The sequence below is a fragment of the Dipodomys merriami genome, unplaced genomic scaffold, assembly GCF_024711535.1.
Source record: "Dipodomys merriami isolate MVZ:Mamm:240054 unplaced genomic scaffold, mDipMer1.0.p SCAF_114, whole genome shotgun sequence".
NCBI lineage: Eukaryota > Metazoa > Chordata > Mammalia > Rodentia > Heteromyidae > Dipodomys > Dipodomys merriami.
The window spans coordinates 1,179,847-1,196,052 of record NW_027202427.1 but is presented as its reverse complement, the minus strand read 5'-3'; the positions used below and the strand labels follow the sequence as shown (position 1 = coordinate 1,196,052).

The 16,206-nt window shown below is 44.4% G+C and overlaps 1 protein-coding gene across 4 annotated transcripts in view; it reads right to left on the bottom strand.

The window, feature by feature from the left end:
• The window catches only part of LOC138822707 (ubiquitin-like modifier-activating enzyme ATG7), a 179,198-nt gene that overhangs the window by 63,125 nt on the left and 99,867 nt on the right, over positions 1-16,206 (bottom strand). For all 4 annotated transcript variants that reach the window (XM_070015571.1, XM_070015572.1, XM_070015573.1 and 1 more), the window contains one exon: positions 15,808-15,930. In XM_070015571.1, the coding sequence (XP_069871672.1) occupies positions 15,808-15,930 (123 nt within the window). The remainder of the gene's footprint in view (positions 1-15,807; positions 15,931-16,206) is intronic.

Here is a 16,206-nt window from a genome sequence, read left to right as displayed (position 1 = left end):
CCTTGGGCCAAAATTCTGAAGCCTGGCTCCACAGAATAATAAACTACTTTCATAGTAAACTCAGGTTAAACTTTTGGCTTCTATCATTCACCACAGGCTTAGATAGCTACACTGAGTTTTTGTTTTTTTCAATCGTGGGGCTTGAACTCTGGGCCTGGGCGCTGTCCCTCAGCTCTTCAGCTCAAGGCGAGCACTCTACCACCTGAGCCACAGGGCCACTTCCAGTTTTCTGGTGGTTTGTTGGAGATAAGAGTCTCACAAACTTTCCTGCCCAGGCTGGCTTTGAACCATGATCCTCAGATCTCAGTCTCCTGAGTAGCTAGGATGACAGGCGTGAGCTACCAGCACCTGTTTTGTTGTTTTTTTTTTTTAACTGAAAATGGTTTTATGATGATCAACTAAGCAAATACGAGTAGACATCCTTCAAAAAATACAAGGTATTTTGACAGATATTGGTCACATGTGATGTGGTTATGGGGGAAGAGATAAGCACCAGAAAGTGCCACTGGGCTGATGCTTGGAGACCTGAAAGCACAGAGGTAGAGGGGAGTGGCGTGTTGTCCTCAGCACACCTGCCCCAGCCCCAGCCATCCTCACCCTGTGGCTCCCCACAAGGGCAGTGCTCTTCACAAGCTCTCCACGGAGCAGATGGCTCACTGGCTGTCATGCCTCTCCCTACCCACTGGCGTCAGAGGCAAGCACCTGGCAGTGAAGATGGCAGAGCCAGAGGCTCACGAGTTCAGCCCTAGCAGGCTCCTGCTCTGCCAGAACACTGTCACCTGACACACGCTCATTTCTTCCAAGGTTCATTTATGGCTTTTTTTCCCCCTTGTGTCTTTTTTGGTGTGTGTGTGTGCCAGTCTTGGGACTTGAACACAGGGTCTGGCGCTTCCCCGAGCTTTTGTGCTCCAGCACTCTACCACTTGAGCCACAGCTCCACTCTTGGCTTTTTGGTGTTTAATTGGAGATCAGAGTCTCACAGACTTTCCTGCCCAGGCTGGTTTCAAACCACAATTCTCAAATCTCAGCCTCCTGAGTAGCAAGGATTGCAGATGTGAGCCACTGATGCCCAGTTCATTTATAACTTTTTTTTCCCGTGGTGTTCTAGAGTGTGTGAACAACAACAACCCTATTAGTGCTAAAAGTAAACCATCCATAAAAAAGTTCTTTGAATGCTGACACTGTTTCCTCTGAGGACTCAATTAAGGAATTTTCTCCTTTGTCACATCACATTTACAAAACAGATCATACTATTTTCTACGGGGAAAGAATCCTCTGGCACCTGGATTCAGAGTGTGGACAAGGATGACAACCAAGACCTTGCAGCTGGGCCCTGAGGACTTCCTCGATCAGTATCACAGACAGTGGATTTGGAAGGGCTTTAGTGATCTCTCATCCAATGGACTCCGGCTTTCGGGTACAGGTGTGGTCTAAACAGCAGTTATTTGTTTTAAAAAAAAAATTTGAGTCAATTCTGATGAGCAGCCAGTGTTGAGAACCACTGTTCTAACCCGGCCAATACTTCTATTTAGCAAATAAGACACAGAGGCCAGAGGGGTGGGAAGCTGGCCAAGTCAAACAGCTCATCTGGATTAGAGCAAACCAAGGTTTTCAAGGGAACAGCTAAGTCATTCTATTGTGCTTTCTTTGATCAAGAACTGCAGAAGTAGAACACACAAGGATTTTTTAGAGAAATAAGCTATCAAGGAAGAGGGATCCAAATAAGCAATAAACATAGATGTTTAATCTCCCTGGCAATCAGGAAAATGAAACCCAAACCCTAATGAGATAATGTTTTACACTTAACAGATTGGCAAAAAAAAATTAAATATGATGGTACCAAGATTTTGGCAAACATGGAGGTACAGAAACTCCTATCTGATTCTGGTAATCATTTAGATTTCTACAAATGCTTTGGAAGACAGTTTGTCATGATTTAATCAAGTTGAAGATTTGTGTTTTCTATGACCTAACAATTCTGGTCCCAGGTGAATAATCTAGAACACATGTTCTCAATGGGAGTAATATCGTCCCCCACCAGACAAAGGAGCAAAACTGGGGTTTGGCAGGGGAAAAATATCTTAGGTGTTACAGAGCTTGGTGCCCCCACCCCAAGATCAACCCTACCCAATAAAATCCTATTCTTCAGTATTAAACTTAGCATTTTAGTGTTATAGAGAATTAGAGAGTATTAAAGAGAAATGTGATATATACCTGCAAGAGACGTGCACAGGAGAGCTCTAGCAGACGCTGCAAGGTCAACCTGGAAGTGCTACCCACATCAGTCCACGAAGGGGAGACCACAGTTTTCTAATTATGGAATGCTACATGCACTGAGAAAGTTCAGTCCTAAACTCTGCACAATGTGAACTTGGGACTCGGGAGACTTAGACACAGGTTAGTTAATTCCATTTGTTAAAGTTCAAGGTCAAGTAAGAGGAACTGTGAATTTAAGAGAAGCAGGTGAGGATTCACAGGGATCCACAGGGGAATTACCCTCAGGGCGGAGAGCTGAGCAAAGCAAGAGATGGGAGGGGCAAGAAGGCAGTTTTTGACTTGAGTGTTCAAAAAACACTTCCCCCCCATCCCCGTTATAGGGCTTGAACTCTGAGCCTGGGTGCTGTCCTTCAGCTCTTCAGCTCAAGGCTAGTACTCTACCATTTGAGCCACAGTGCCACTTCTGGTTTTTTGGTGGTTAATTCGAGACTACAGTCTCACAGACATTCCTGCCTGGGATGGCTTTTATCCTTGATCCTCAGATCTCAGCCTCCTGAGTAGCTAGGATTTCAGGCGTGAGCCACCAGTGCCTGGATCTGATTTTCTTGAAATTTTATGTGTGTGTGTGTGTGTGTGTGTGTGTGTGTGTCAGCCATATGAGAGACTATATGTTCTTGAATGTGTCATGTATCATTTGAAAATATTAAAATATAAAAGAAACAAGGAGGCAGAGTCTCTTGACCTCCACCTTTTAACTTTTCTAAAAGTATTCTCTGGACTGAGTCCTTCCTTTGCACACCATGTGGAAACACAGCACACCTCAAAGGTGCCCGGTGCAGTCAGACTGTTACTCACATGTGTCACATACACCTTCGCTTGTCCTTGCTAGGAGGGATGGGTCAGAGCCCATTTCTCTAAGGAGGGAACTGCTTAATTCAGAAGGCCTGGGAGGAAACTAGCAGACCCTGTGGTGAGCAAAACTGGCTTTGACAGCGGATGAAGTAAACGAAACCCCAATCCCAGGCAGCAGCAGAACAGGAGTCTGTCCGGCGGACCATCCGTGTCTTCCAATTCCATACTCACAATTGGACTGGCCACAGATGGAAGGCATTTAAGTCATTGTCAAACCTGGATAGCTTTCCCTGCCAATGTAAGCCAGGGTCTCGCTGCATAGCCCAGGCTGGTTTCAAATTCATGATCCTCCTGTCTCAGTGCTTGGATTACAGATGTGAACCCCCACTCTGCCCAGACATCTTTTTTCTTGTTTTATTCCTTAAGCAACACAAGCATAAAAGCAGTTTATTCAGTACTCCTGTAGTACTAGGTGGAATAGGAACCTGGGGATGATATGAAGAAGAGGATGTAGGGGCAGACACGGTGCTGTAGTTCAGAGAAGAGACCCGAGCATGGGCAGATCTGGGTGACGGTTTCCCCTAACAGTGGCGGGGGATAACAGCCAGAAGGAACAAGTGGGAGTGCCCTAGAGAGAAGTCTACATCTAGCTATCGCTATGAGAACAAAAATTTCAAAAGACACATACATGTCCTTTGTAAGATTATGGTTTAGTTAAGCAGTTGCCATTGTTTTAAAGTTTTTTTTTTCCCTTTGTGTTGGTCCTGAGGCTTGAACTCAAGACCTGAATATTATCCCTAAACTTTTGTTCTATACCATGTGAATCACAGCTCCATTTCTGGCTGGTGGTTAATTAGAGGTAAGAGTCTCACAGGCTTTCCTGCCTGGGCTGGCTTTGAACCTGGATCCTCAGATCTCAACCTCCAGAGCAGTGAGGATTACGGTGTGAACCACAGTGAAGTTACTGTTATCTTTGGTGGTCCCCTGGGGTTTGGACTCATGGCCTGTGGTTGCCAGGCAAGTGCTACAAGGCTTGATTTCTGCCCTCAGCCCCTATTGCTCCTGTTTTTTTTTTTTTTCTTTTAAGAAGGATCTCACTTTTTCCTCAGGGTGGACTGAACCATGATCCTCCTATTTACACTCTCCATGTATCTGGGATACAGGTGTGTGTCACCATGCCAGACTTTCATTGGTTGAGATGGGGAGGGTGTCTCATAACTTTCCCTCTCCCCCCAGACTGAGCTGTGATCCTCCCAATCAGTTTCCCAAATAGTTCGGATTAGAGATCTGAGCCATCACACCCAGTTTCAAGTTTTTTTGCAGAGATTTTTTTTTGAAACATATGTATATTCAAACTCAAGTAGTTTTTAAATAAGTTCTGCAACAAAACAAGCTGTTGTTCAATCTCTTTGACACTCAATATCTGTTAAATACAAATTACAGTTGGGATGGCTAATGGTTGCTTAATGTTCAAGATACTTATGTTCAGAAGTCTGTGATGACAGATCAAGAAATAATTGTATTTTAAAATGGGTAACAAATTTGAGCAACTAAAGATAATAAAAATTGGTAACAAGTTTCCATTTAGTTCACTTATACTCAGCTTCTAGTGATGGCTAGATCTCACTTATAAAGATTTCCAAGCACAGGGCTGGGAAGGTGGCTCAGTGGTAGAGCGCTTGCCTTGCATGCCTGAGGCCCTGGGTTCAATTCCTCAGCACTACATAAGAAAAAAGCCAGAAGTGGCGCTGTGGCTCAAGTGGTAGAGCGCTAGCCTTGAGCTGAAGAGCTGAGGGACAGCACCCAGGCCCAGAGTTCAGGCCCCACGACTGGACCAAAAAAAAAAAAAAAAAAAGATTTCCAAGCACATTATACCACCAGCTCTGTCAGGGAGGTATGAGTCCAGAGCACAGGTGGACTCAGGCACCAGGAAGAGATACAAGTAGTGGCCAGTCCCCATTCAGTCTACAGAAACCCGTCCCATGCTCTGTCCACGAGCCACACTAGCTGGGGGCTCACCATGCTAAGGTTGAAGCCAACCCCTCTTTTATCCCAGCCCAGATGTCAGGGTACTGAAGTCACAGTTCATTGTGAAAGAGGGAAAGGGGCTGGGGTATGATTCAAGAGTACTTGCCTAGCAAGCACGAAGCCTGAGTTAAACCCCAGTAACACAAAACCAAAAATCAAAACAACAAAAAAAGTGAGGGGATTAGAGCATAAATATAAATGAACCAATAAATATTTAAGCACAAACTTGAACAAGTTATTCAAGTTTTGTTTTGGATTGATACTTTCAAATGCCAATTTGATACCTATGGCTGGAGTCAAACTAAAACAGCACGGTGTTTTATGTCTGTTGATTTTTATGAAAATGAAATATTTTGAAAATCTTTTTACAATGCCAAGTTTCTTTCTTTTTAATAAAATGCAGAATTAGGTAGGGACTCTTCCAAGGAGAATTAAGGTAGAATAAATACAAATACTTTAAGTTAGCAGTAAATTAAAACAAAACAAGTGGCTGAGCGTGTGGCTGGCTCAGTGGTGGAACACATGCTTGGCGTGCCCGAGTTCCAGAAGATCTGGCCCTGAGCAAAGCAACAACAATCCACCCACAGCTGTTTACCTATTTGCAATTCGGAATTGGATAGTGCTGTCCTACAACACTAAGATACACGTAGTGGTTCTAGTTTAACACATTCCCACACATATCATATAGCAGAATGCAAGCAAGCAATGGTCAGCTCTTAACTCCCATTTCCAATTTAGGAAAAAGGAAGTGCCCCCCCCAAAAGTAAGTTATCAGTTACCCTTTTCCCAGTGGTGAGGACAGAGATGGAACCACAACCTCATCAGAGAGCAAAACCTCTTCAGGACCCACCGATCTCACTAAAACCAGTATAAGAGTAGAAAGGCTGTAGGAGGAACCAGTAGTGTCAGGGGACTCTTCAAACACAGCCCATCTCAGCACTCAGCCTGCCCTTCCCCGTTCTGTGCCTGTGCTGTGTGCTGCAGACCTTCCCATGTAGATCAGCATGGAGCACATGATAGAACGGTGGCCAGTTATCTATCACTCCTCTGACCCTGGATCACTTCTGCAAAAGGGAGTCCTATCTACTGAAAAGTAATTTATTGTTAAGATAGACGTGCTGTACAAAGGGATTACAATGATCGGAACCAGGTAATGAATGCATTTCCTATCACACAGTGTCTTCTGTTCCCTCCCTCTCCCAGTCCCTCCCTCCCGTCTCCACCTGCGAGTTGCACAGCTCACGTCCATCCGTGTCCAGTGAGCTCCACTGCTGTGCTTTCTCACCCTTTTTCCCTTGAGTTCTGTTCCCTCCCCCGACCCTCCTGAAGTTATACACCTGAATATACCATATATAAAGAAGACAGATTACCAAAAAATAAGTTTTTTAAAAAGAAGAGATATCTTATTTCCACATTTTGGGGTTCATTTCAATCTACAAATCTATCTATCTATGAAGAGACATATAGACATCATGTCTTTGTGTTTCCATTTTCTCTCTTTCAGTCCCACAGTGTGAGTATCTAGAATCCTGTATAATTGATCATATCTATGTCTTTTAGATTTAATTTATGCATATCAGAGAGAAATATGCCTTTTGTCTCTCTGAGCTTGGCTTACTTCATTTAACATGATTTTGTTCTAGTTCTATCCAGTTCCTTGCAAATGACATTATTTTATTCTTTCTAACGGCTATGTAAAATTCCATTGTGTATAGGTACCACGTTTTTTAGATCCACTCATCTATTGTGGAGCATCTAGCCTGTTTCCTTATCTTGGCCGTTTCCATATCTTGTGACTAGTGTGGCAATGAACATGGGTATGCAGGTGTCTTTATCCTATCCTGGCTTATGATGTTCAGGGTATGTATTGTATCTACTTCTTGATATGGGTCTGGGCACCACAAGACCAGATGCCTGAAACTAACAGGTGATGCGTTCAGCTCCAGCCACTCTGCCTTTCTGGGCACCTTGCACTGGGGAATCTCAAATGTTCTCCTGCTTCAGGCCCTTCTGGAATCCCAGCTCTAATTCTTCTCTCCTACCCTGTGCGTTAAAACCACCAAGGACCACCTCAAAACCAGGCTCCTCCTGAGCTGTCTTTTGTGCTGGACCCTCCTGAGCCTGCAGAAGGGACAGAAGCCCAGGCTAGGCTATGCTCACCGTGGCCCTGTAGTCTCAGTCACTGAGTTCCTACCCTGCCTCCTCCAATGTCATCGATGTCCCCAAGGCTGGGCTTATGATAACTACTTGACTGAGAGAAGCCATGATAAGACATGAGCACCGAGCTCTCAAACACGCTTAGGAGACTTCACTTTCCCACCCTCTCTGCTCCCGAGAGCTACCAGAGAGACATATGGATCAAAGCTAAGACCTCAGAACCATGGGTCCATTTTCAATTTTAGTCTAGCAAGTGAGAAGGGTCTGCCGTAAAATACAGCCCCTGGAGAACGTCACTGGCAAACTGGAAGGACAGCTCTGCGGGGGGGAGTCTGGCACACCCATGTGCAGTCAGGAAGTGGGGTGCAACTGAGCTCAGTTTCCAAGAACTCCTTGCTCTCAGGCTTGGTCTTAAAGAAGCCCCTCAACTCAAAGGGATGCATTGATTTGTCTCGCTGTTTTTAAGAATCTGAAGGCACACTCAGCTGCCTCCAAGGTGTCCACCAGGCCAGCCAAACCAGTCCTGTAAGCCAGGAGCCCAGTCTCATCTAAGATAACAGAATTTCATGTTAAAAAAAATTTTTCAGGGAGGGGACAAATGTTATCTTCTCAAATCATAATTTCCTTATTTCTATTTGGCTTTATGAATCACTTGAAAATGGCCTTGTACGGCTCCAAAAGGCTCAGACATGGGGGAGTGTGGGAGGGAGGGGCTGGGCCCATTGCTCCAGGCTGGCTGGCTCCTGGGCTGCCTCCCCAGGCAGCATGCCTAGGTGATGCCCAGAGGAGAACTTGGCAGGAAGAGCCACTCCCTCCCCCCTCCGTCCAGCAGCAGCCGGAGGGCAGGAGGAAGTAGGTGAGGGAGGAAAAGGTAAGTTTATGTGCAGCACATGACTGGTGCTGAAAGACTCTGAGAACTCTGTTGAATACAAAGTTACTGAGCTAAGGAGAAAGCAAGCAAAGCTTACAAGCCCTGAGAACTACTGGGAAAAGGACACGTACTGGATTTCATGTGGTTCCATGAGATTGTTGTGTCAGAAAACTCAAGCAGAAAGTTAAGAAGTGAGGTGTCACTGTACACGGGAGCCCTTTTCAGTGGAAAAGCAAGAGAGAAAGGCGCACACGGATGAGCCAGTGCGCAAGTAGCCATGGCATTTTCATTCTGCTTTCTGTATGTCTGAGAACTTTTAAACTGAAAGCTCTTGGAGAAAAAGAAAATACTGCAGCAGAGAGAGGAATATTAAAATTTGAGGCCCCAGTTGAGATCTGGCTCTTCAAAACACTTGCTTAAGCTTACAAAAGCAGGCAACAAAGCACTCTCAGGCTGCCTGACCTCTTCGCGACCTCACTCTGTCCCTTCCCCCAAAGCACCCCAAGGATTTGGAGAGGCATTTGGCCAGTGGACCCCTTCTCAACTGCCCCCAGCAATCACAGAACGAGGAAGGATTGCACAAGGTAAGCAGAGGCGAGCGCCTTCAAAATTGTAGAGAGGTAACAGCCCCTGGCTGCCAGGCAGGTGGAGCTTTCATACCCTGCGAACTATGAGGGAACTTGGCTGGATTTTATGGAGCACCCTCAGGTGTATGTGTTCTGCCTCTGCGGATGGTACCCTTGCAGCTTCTCTTTGGAAGCTGCGCAGAAGAGCGGGGAGTGGCTTGTTGAATGGCTGGGGTGGACTGGAGTCCTGGGCACCACATCTGGAGAATGAAGTGAGTTATTACGATGGATTTGATCGTGCTGGCTTTGAATTAACCACTACACGAAGCAGAAGAAATGCTCCTTTATGACTCAAGTAGATGTAAACCTCAAAGGAAAGCATGCGGACAGACACCAGAAAAGAGTTACAGAATGGAGAAAAGCAGCGGTACAGTGCCCGCCTAGCAAGTGCCAGGCCCTGAGTGCAAACACCAGCGCAGTGCCCCATGAACAAATGTATGCATTGCTGTTCTGAAAAAAGATACACAAAAGGCAACTGTTTTGATACATTTTAAACACTTTTAGTATTAACAATCGATCAAATTGGCAGTTTTGATCTAAGAAGGATTAATTTCACAGTGGTTCAAGCCTGTCATTTTCAATGAGGAAGCAGAGGTAGAAAACGCTGAAGTTACTCATCCACTGCCAGTCCCAGGACCATGGCAGAACCAAGACGACAGTTTAAGGAAGACTTGATTTCCAAGGCTGTATTTGCGCTGCATTTAGCATTTATGATTACCCTCCTCCGGCCTCCAGGCCTCCTCACGGATTTCACCATCAACGCCCTCTCTGGAGGGGCGGGGCATTCTGCCCAGACTCCACTGTCTGCTCTCCAACTGGACCCTTCCCTAATACCAACTTATCTAAACACCACATCCCTGTAGATAACTCTGACAGCAAATAAAAGGGACACATTTTACAAAGTGAGCTCTGAATAAGAAACTGCCAAACTTTATTTCAAAAGCCAGGCTCTGGTTTCCAATCTAAGAATCAAATGGCTTTCTGCCTGTGGTTTCTGCCTCTCCTCCCTTTACTTAGGAGAGAAGGCCAAGGCTGTGTCTTGAGGGATTGCTTCACAAGGAAAACTCAAGGCAGGGCACTGTCCCAGAACGGGCCAGGCAGGGTGGAAGGGAGCAGCAAAGAACTCTGGGAAACAAGCAGGGTGCATGGGCAGGCCTGGTCAGTCCCCAGAGTGAGCACTCTCCACTGGAAACAGGTCTGAGTGCTGACATGGGCTTTCCCACAGCTTCCATTGGCCGCTAAAGGCATATTTGTCATCGGAGGCTCTTGATGAAGCTGTATATAAATATCTGACTGTTGTTAAATTCAAAACAAAAAAAATATTCCACAGAAACCAAATCAAAACCAGCTGTGAGGGGAGAGGCCAAAAACTCAGTGTAAGTGCAAAAGGCCCGACAGAATCCCTCGTTAATTGTGTTATTTACTTTGCTGTGTAGTGACTCGCAGAGCCAGTGAAGTCACACCAGAGATGGTAATGTTTCTCACATGATTTTCCTGCTAGGAGAGCAATGGACACTCTATTTTCTAGAACTAGCATGATTCAGAATCTGAACTTTAATTCAGGATCTCAGACCTGATCCATTTCTGTCCTGCATGTGATTTTACTATAACTATGCCAAAGTGGGTTGGAAATTTTCCTTTTCAATAATCACTTTTTAAGCCTCAAATATGATAAGAGCATATTGTTGGCCAAAATTGGATGAAAATGCAAATGAGATTAACAAGAATGCTGTACAGACCCTGGACATCACAACCAGGTGATGTAACATCAAATACTGAAGACAGAGTCTCAGTAAATGGATAAAGTAGGCTAAAATTAATTCAGAAATCAGGAAAATGCAAACTTCCAGAAAGCTAGTATGGAATACTCAGGAGCAGTTGGGTAATGGGACTTGGGAACTTGAATTTCTCAAGGATATTCCAACATGGCTTCTTTTTATTAACTCTTAAGAGACAGTCTTTTCTCTTTAGACTGAGTTTGAAAATATTTTGGTATTTCTCATAGCAAATGTGGATCTCACAGATGGGACAAAATACATACATACAAACAGAAACTTACTTTATCATAGGAAAAGAAATAATACTAAAAAACCCATGTTTAGGAAATAGACTAAATCATTTGTATATTTGATCTACATTAAAGATTTTCTTCAACAAATGCATTAATTAAAGATATTAGGTGACACCAGATACCGATGCCTCACACATGTAATCCTAGCTACTCAGAAGGTTGAGGTCTTGAGGATCCTGATTTGAATCCAGCTGGGGCAGGAAAGTTATCTCCAATTAACCATCAAAAAGCCAGAAGTGGAGCTGTGGCTCAAGTGATAAAGTACTGGCCTTGAGCAAAAAAAGCCAAGGGATAGAGCCTAGGCCCTGAGTTCAAGCCCAGAACCAACACTTTAAACATACATGTGTGTGTGTGTGTGTGTGTGTGTATATAGATATGTATAATCTATCTATCTATCTATCTATCTATCTATCTATCTATCTATCTATCTATCTATCTATCTATCTATCTATCGTTACTAATAAAAGCTTAAGAAAATACTTAATGAACTTCTCAGCTTGACAGAACCTTGACTTGACACCCTGTTCCAGAAAGGATGAAGAGAGACCAACCAAGGAGAAACAAGGAGTCAGGGTGCATCTGCAAATATGCACTTGCCCTGAGCTGAAGAACACAAGGACAGCACCCAAGGCCAGAGTTCAAGCCCCATGACCAACAAAAAATAAATGAATAAAAAATACTCTATTGAATATGGCAACATTTTAGGATGGAGGGAAATGGATCGAGTTCCTTCCTCTGCAGAGCCTTCTAATACCTCCTGAGCAGTACCTAACTACCATTTGGCAACCATACTGGTAAAGACAAAGAATACAGGTGTGGGTTCATGGTCCCTTCTTTTGAGATATAACATAAACTCATTTCAAAAATTTTAACTTAAATAAAATTTATCTACCAAGCCTATTTCTTGGGCTGCCTGAGTTCTGCAGCCTCTCCTCACGGTGCTAAGTGGAAAAGGACACTTCTCATCTACCAGGTCACATCAGTTTTTCCAGTCCTACTCCTTTTCTTCCAGTCTCCAGCCCCAATGCCATCTAGCCACCTTCACTTACTCCATTAGCTCAACACGTCTTTATCTTTGCGAGTGTAGCCCCCAGGGATTGTCTGGGGCCATTTTGACCCTTCTTCCCATAGATAATTCCTGGTAAATCACTTGCTAATCCCAATAGCAGCAGAGTAGGCCTGTAACGTACATTAAAATCAGTAGACATTCTTGGGTATGTGATGGTGGGAGGGGTGTGGGTGCAAGAACTTCGGTGCCCTTTCTTGATTTGATCCAAGTACAGTACTGGCAAGTGCAATATACCATGTGAAATCCCTCTGAAAGATTAATACACTAATTAAAAAAATGTCTGGGTTACACTAGTCAGTCTCACTAAATCAGGATGGAGCTGTCTTGGGTATACTTTATGGTTCATTATTATGCCCTTTCTCCAAAAACAGACTCCTGATAGGGAGTAGCACAGAGACCTGCAAAGACCCTAAAATGCCTGTTCTCTTCCCAAGAGGCTCCCTTTGACATCCCTACCCACCATCAAGGCAGAAGCAGCTCTTTCCGCACTTAATGTATACATGAAACATTTTTAGTGAGCTTACTACTTACGTCTTTCCTTCCCAAAAGCTCATGAGTGAGTAGCGCTGTCTCATTAACTTTGGATTCAGTTATTAGCACAGTGCCTGGCATACGATTTGCAAAAGATGTTCAGTAATTAAAAAAATAAAAAATGGAGCTGGGCACTGGTGGCTCATGCCTGTAATCCTAGCTACTCAGGAGGCTGAGATCTGAGGATTGTGGTTCAAAGCCAGCCTGGGCAGGAAAACTCCTATTTCTAGTTAACCACCAAAAAATTAGAAGTGGAGCTGTTGGCTCAGTGGTAGAGTGCCAGCCTTGAGTGAAAAACCTCAGGGACAGCATCCAGGACTTAAGCAAGCCTCAGGACTACAACAACAACAACCAAAAGACCACTTGCTTTGTATGCCCAAAGCCTTGAGCTCAATCTCTAGTACCTCAAAAAAGAAAAAAAAATACATAGGGGCAAGGTGGTATATACCTCTAATCCCAGCTACTTGGGAGGCTGAAGCCAGAGGATCCAAAATTCAAGGACAGCTTGGGGAACTTATTGAGATCTTGTCATAAAATGGAGAAAGCTAACAAATAAAAAGAGATAGGGATATAGTTCAGTGGTAGAGTACTTTCCTAGCATGCAAAAGGCCTTGGTTCAATCCCTAGTATTATATAAACCAAATGATACTTTTACAGAGATACATGTGTGTTTTGGATATATGTATTTGTTCTACCCAGCAGCATACACACATCTTTCACAGCAAAGAAAGTGCCACAAGCTGGACAATGGCTTCGTTGTTACGAGGTTCTCTAGTGAATACTGTATTTTTGGGCCTTCTCTGAAAACAGCCCTATTTAGAGCTTTTGAAGGAAAACAAAGACCCTTTTCTAAACCCAAGTGACTATAAGGGTCACCAACTGTAAAGCATCGAATACGTGGCGAATATCTCCCCACCCTCCCCGCACGTATCTGCAGGCCAGGCACAAAAAGCTTGTCTGTCTTCAGGAAGGCCTAGGTCCTCACGCATGCAGGGCAAGAACTCTGCCACCAAGCTACACCCCAGATAAGGATCAGAAAGTTTTATGTCTTTAAATATTGACTCTAGCAGATTGTTTATCTGTAAGATCTGCTTCTCAGCTCTGGCTAACCATCTCTATTGACGAGTGCAGGCCCACAGTTGCCAGATCTGATCTTTCAAGTTAGAAATAGGAAAATTCATATTTGTATGTAAAACAAGATTTTTAGATATTGGCTTTCTTAAAAACTTAACACATAGAACAGGCCAAAACTAAACTAAATAAAAACAAAGTAAAACCAAAAAAACACAGCCACAAGACCTATCTGGCTCATAGGCTTATGGGTTGACCATCTCTAATGTAAGCTTGGATGTGTGACTGGGGATTACAAAACTGTAAGGGTAAGTTAACGATTCAACAAGCAAATCCAAGCTTATGGCTGGAATCACATCTCTGTACCCTCCGCCTGTGTTGTCACTACTGCTCCCCTAAACTTCACCTTCTCTTTGGAATTTTCAGAATGGATATGAACATCCAACCGACTAAAATGTAATTGTACTGGGCTTAATTAAAGACTCAGCCTATTATCCTAACAAATACTGTTTTTGGAAGAGTCAGATACCTAGCCAACTAAAGGGAAATACGTAAATTATCTTTTTTTTTTTTTTGGGTCCGGTCATGGGGCCTGAACTCTGGGCCTGGACGCTGTCCCTCAGCTCTTCAGCTCAAGGCTAGCGCTCTACCACTTGAGCCACAGTGCCACTTCCGGCTTTTTTCTTTTTTGCTTATGTGGTGCTGAGGAATCGAACCCAGGGCCTCATGCATGCAAGGCAAGCGCTCTACCACTGAGCCACTTCCCAGCCTCACGTAAATTATCTTGTGCTGGATGGCAAAGCTCCGTGCACTGGCTCTTCACATGCATGGCTGCCCAGCTCTGCAGTTACTTCTCTAACATCATGGGCTGTGAGGCACCACATTGCTCAGAAGACCACACTCAACACCCAGCAGACACAGAAGCGCACTGCATCTCAGCTCTAAGTCCAGCACTGGCATGTTCCATCTTGCTCTCTGGTGAATGGAAACCTCACCCTGATCTGTTCATGAGTCCAACTCTAGGATTTCCACATCGTTTCTTCCACTCAGTGCCAGCCCACCCTCTAACAGCAGCCCCCTGCCCACTGGCCAGTCCAGTACTGGGCCTGGGCATCTGGGGGCCCCGGAGCGGTGAGGATACACAGCGATGAACAGGACCTGATGGCACCTTGGTGCCTGGATCCCTGCTGCAGTGCCCAGAAAGGCCAGGCTTCCCCACACAGTCTGTGGAGCACCACCACGGCCCCATCCGGCAGCCTCCACAGCAGGCTGACGAGGGGAAATGCCAGCCTCACTTGTCGTCACCTATTTGGAGGACTTGTGCATTTTGCCAAGTGACTTGAATAGATTTGCCATCTCATACACAATACTTCCTTTAAGAAGCACAAATATGCATTTGTAGAAAAAACGATAACTACTTTTTAAAGTCAGTCTTTGAAAAAGGTGATGTGGTGGTCTCCCTGATACGTGGATGTTAAATACAAAATGTAAGGAGATACAACGAAGTTAACAGGACTTGAGAAACAAAAGGACCTCTACTCATCTTGTCATATCGTTACTAAATGACCCCATTCTGCTGACCACATATATGGCACACGTCTGATGGGAACCAGGAGGAGCACACAGAATCAGAGGGAAACGGGAAAACACACAACAGAGGGGCTCATTAGCTGCACTGGACATTGATGAAAATGAACTAAGCAGCTCAAGGCAGCAAAGGGAGGGAGGGAACGAGAGGGAAAGAGGGAACAGCTCACACTAACCAAGAGGAAAGAAATGTACATTCCACCCGATGTGGAAGAAATAACTGTATTGTCAAAGCCCATAGAATTCACAAAGTTTATAGACTATAATAATGACAATTTGCCTCGTGGAGGTTAGAATGTGTTTGTAACTTTAAGTATCATTATCTTAAAATACTGTGAAATTTTTGAAATTTATGTAATCACTTAATCCCAATAAAATTTATTAAAAACAAAGAAAAAGGTGATGAGGTAATCCAGGATATGATGACCTGCAAAGTATTCTAGCAAAGCAACACAGCACAGTCCTCCCAGGCTGAGCCTGCAGGAGGTCATTGCATGGAAGGGTTGCGGCCTAAGAAGATGCACCTAACTGTGAAAAACCAGCCAGCCAGTTCTCTATGGAGACCACAGCCAGAGTCTAATGTCTTCACTGACTCGCACTGTGCTACACAGACATTAAGGACAGTGAATTCCCAGTGGCCATGCTCAGGGCAGGCAGTGCTTGGAGATCAGTGCCCATCAGGGCTCAAGCATGACTGGCCAGTAGGGAAAGCACAGTGTGCTCTTACCTCAGCAGCCTGGGTCTCCTGATGTAGCAGTGTGAGGCCGGTCAAGTCTTCTAAGAAGGAATGTGAAGAATTGAACACCTTCGCTAGGAAGTTAAACCCTTCCCGTTCATACTGATCGAGGACCTGAAAAACATTTTATGTTTTTAAAAAGGAGGCTGCATAGATCAACTTCATATTTAAAGATTTTTAATTCTAACCAACAGTTGTCAAAAATAAAACTAAGGCTGGGCGCCAGTGGCTCATACCTGTAATCCTGGCTGTTTAAGAGTCTGAAATCTGAGGACTGAGATTCAAATCCAACCTGAGCATGAAAGTTGACGAGACTCTTATCTCTGATTAACAACCAAAGAGCCAAAAGTGGAGCTGTGGTTTAAGTGGTAGAGTACTAGCCTTGAGCAA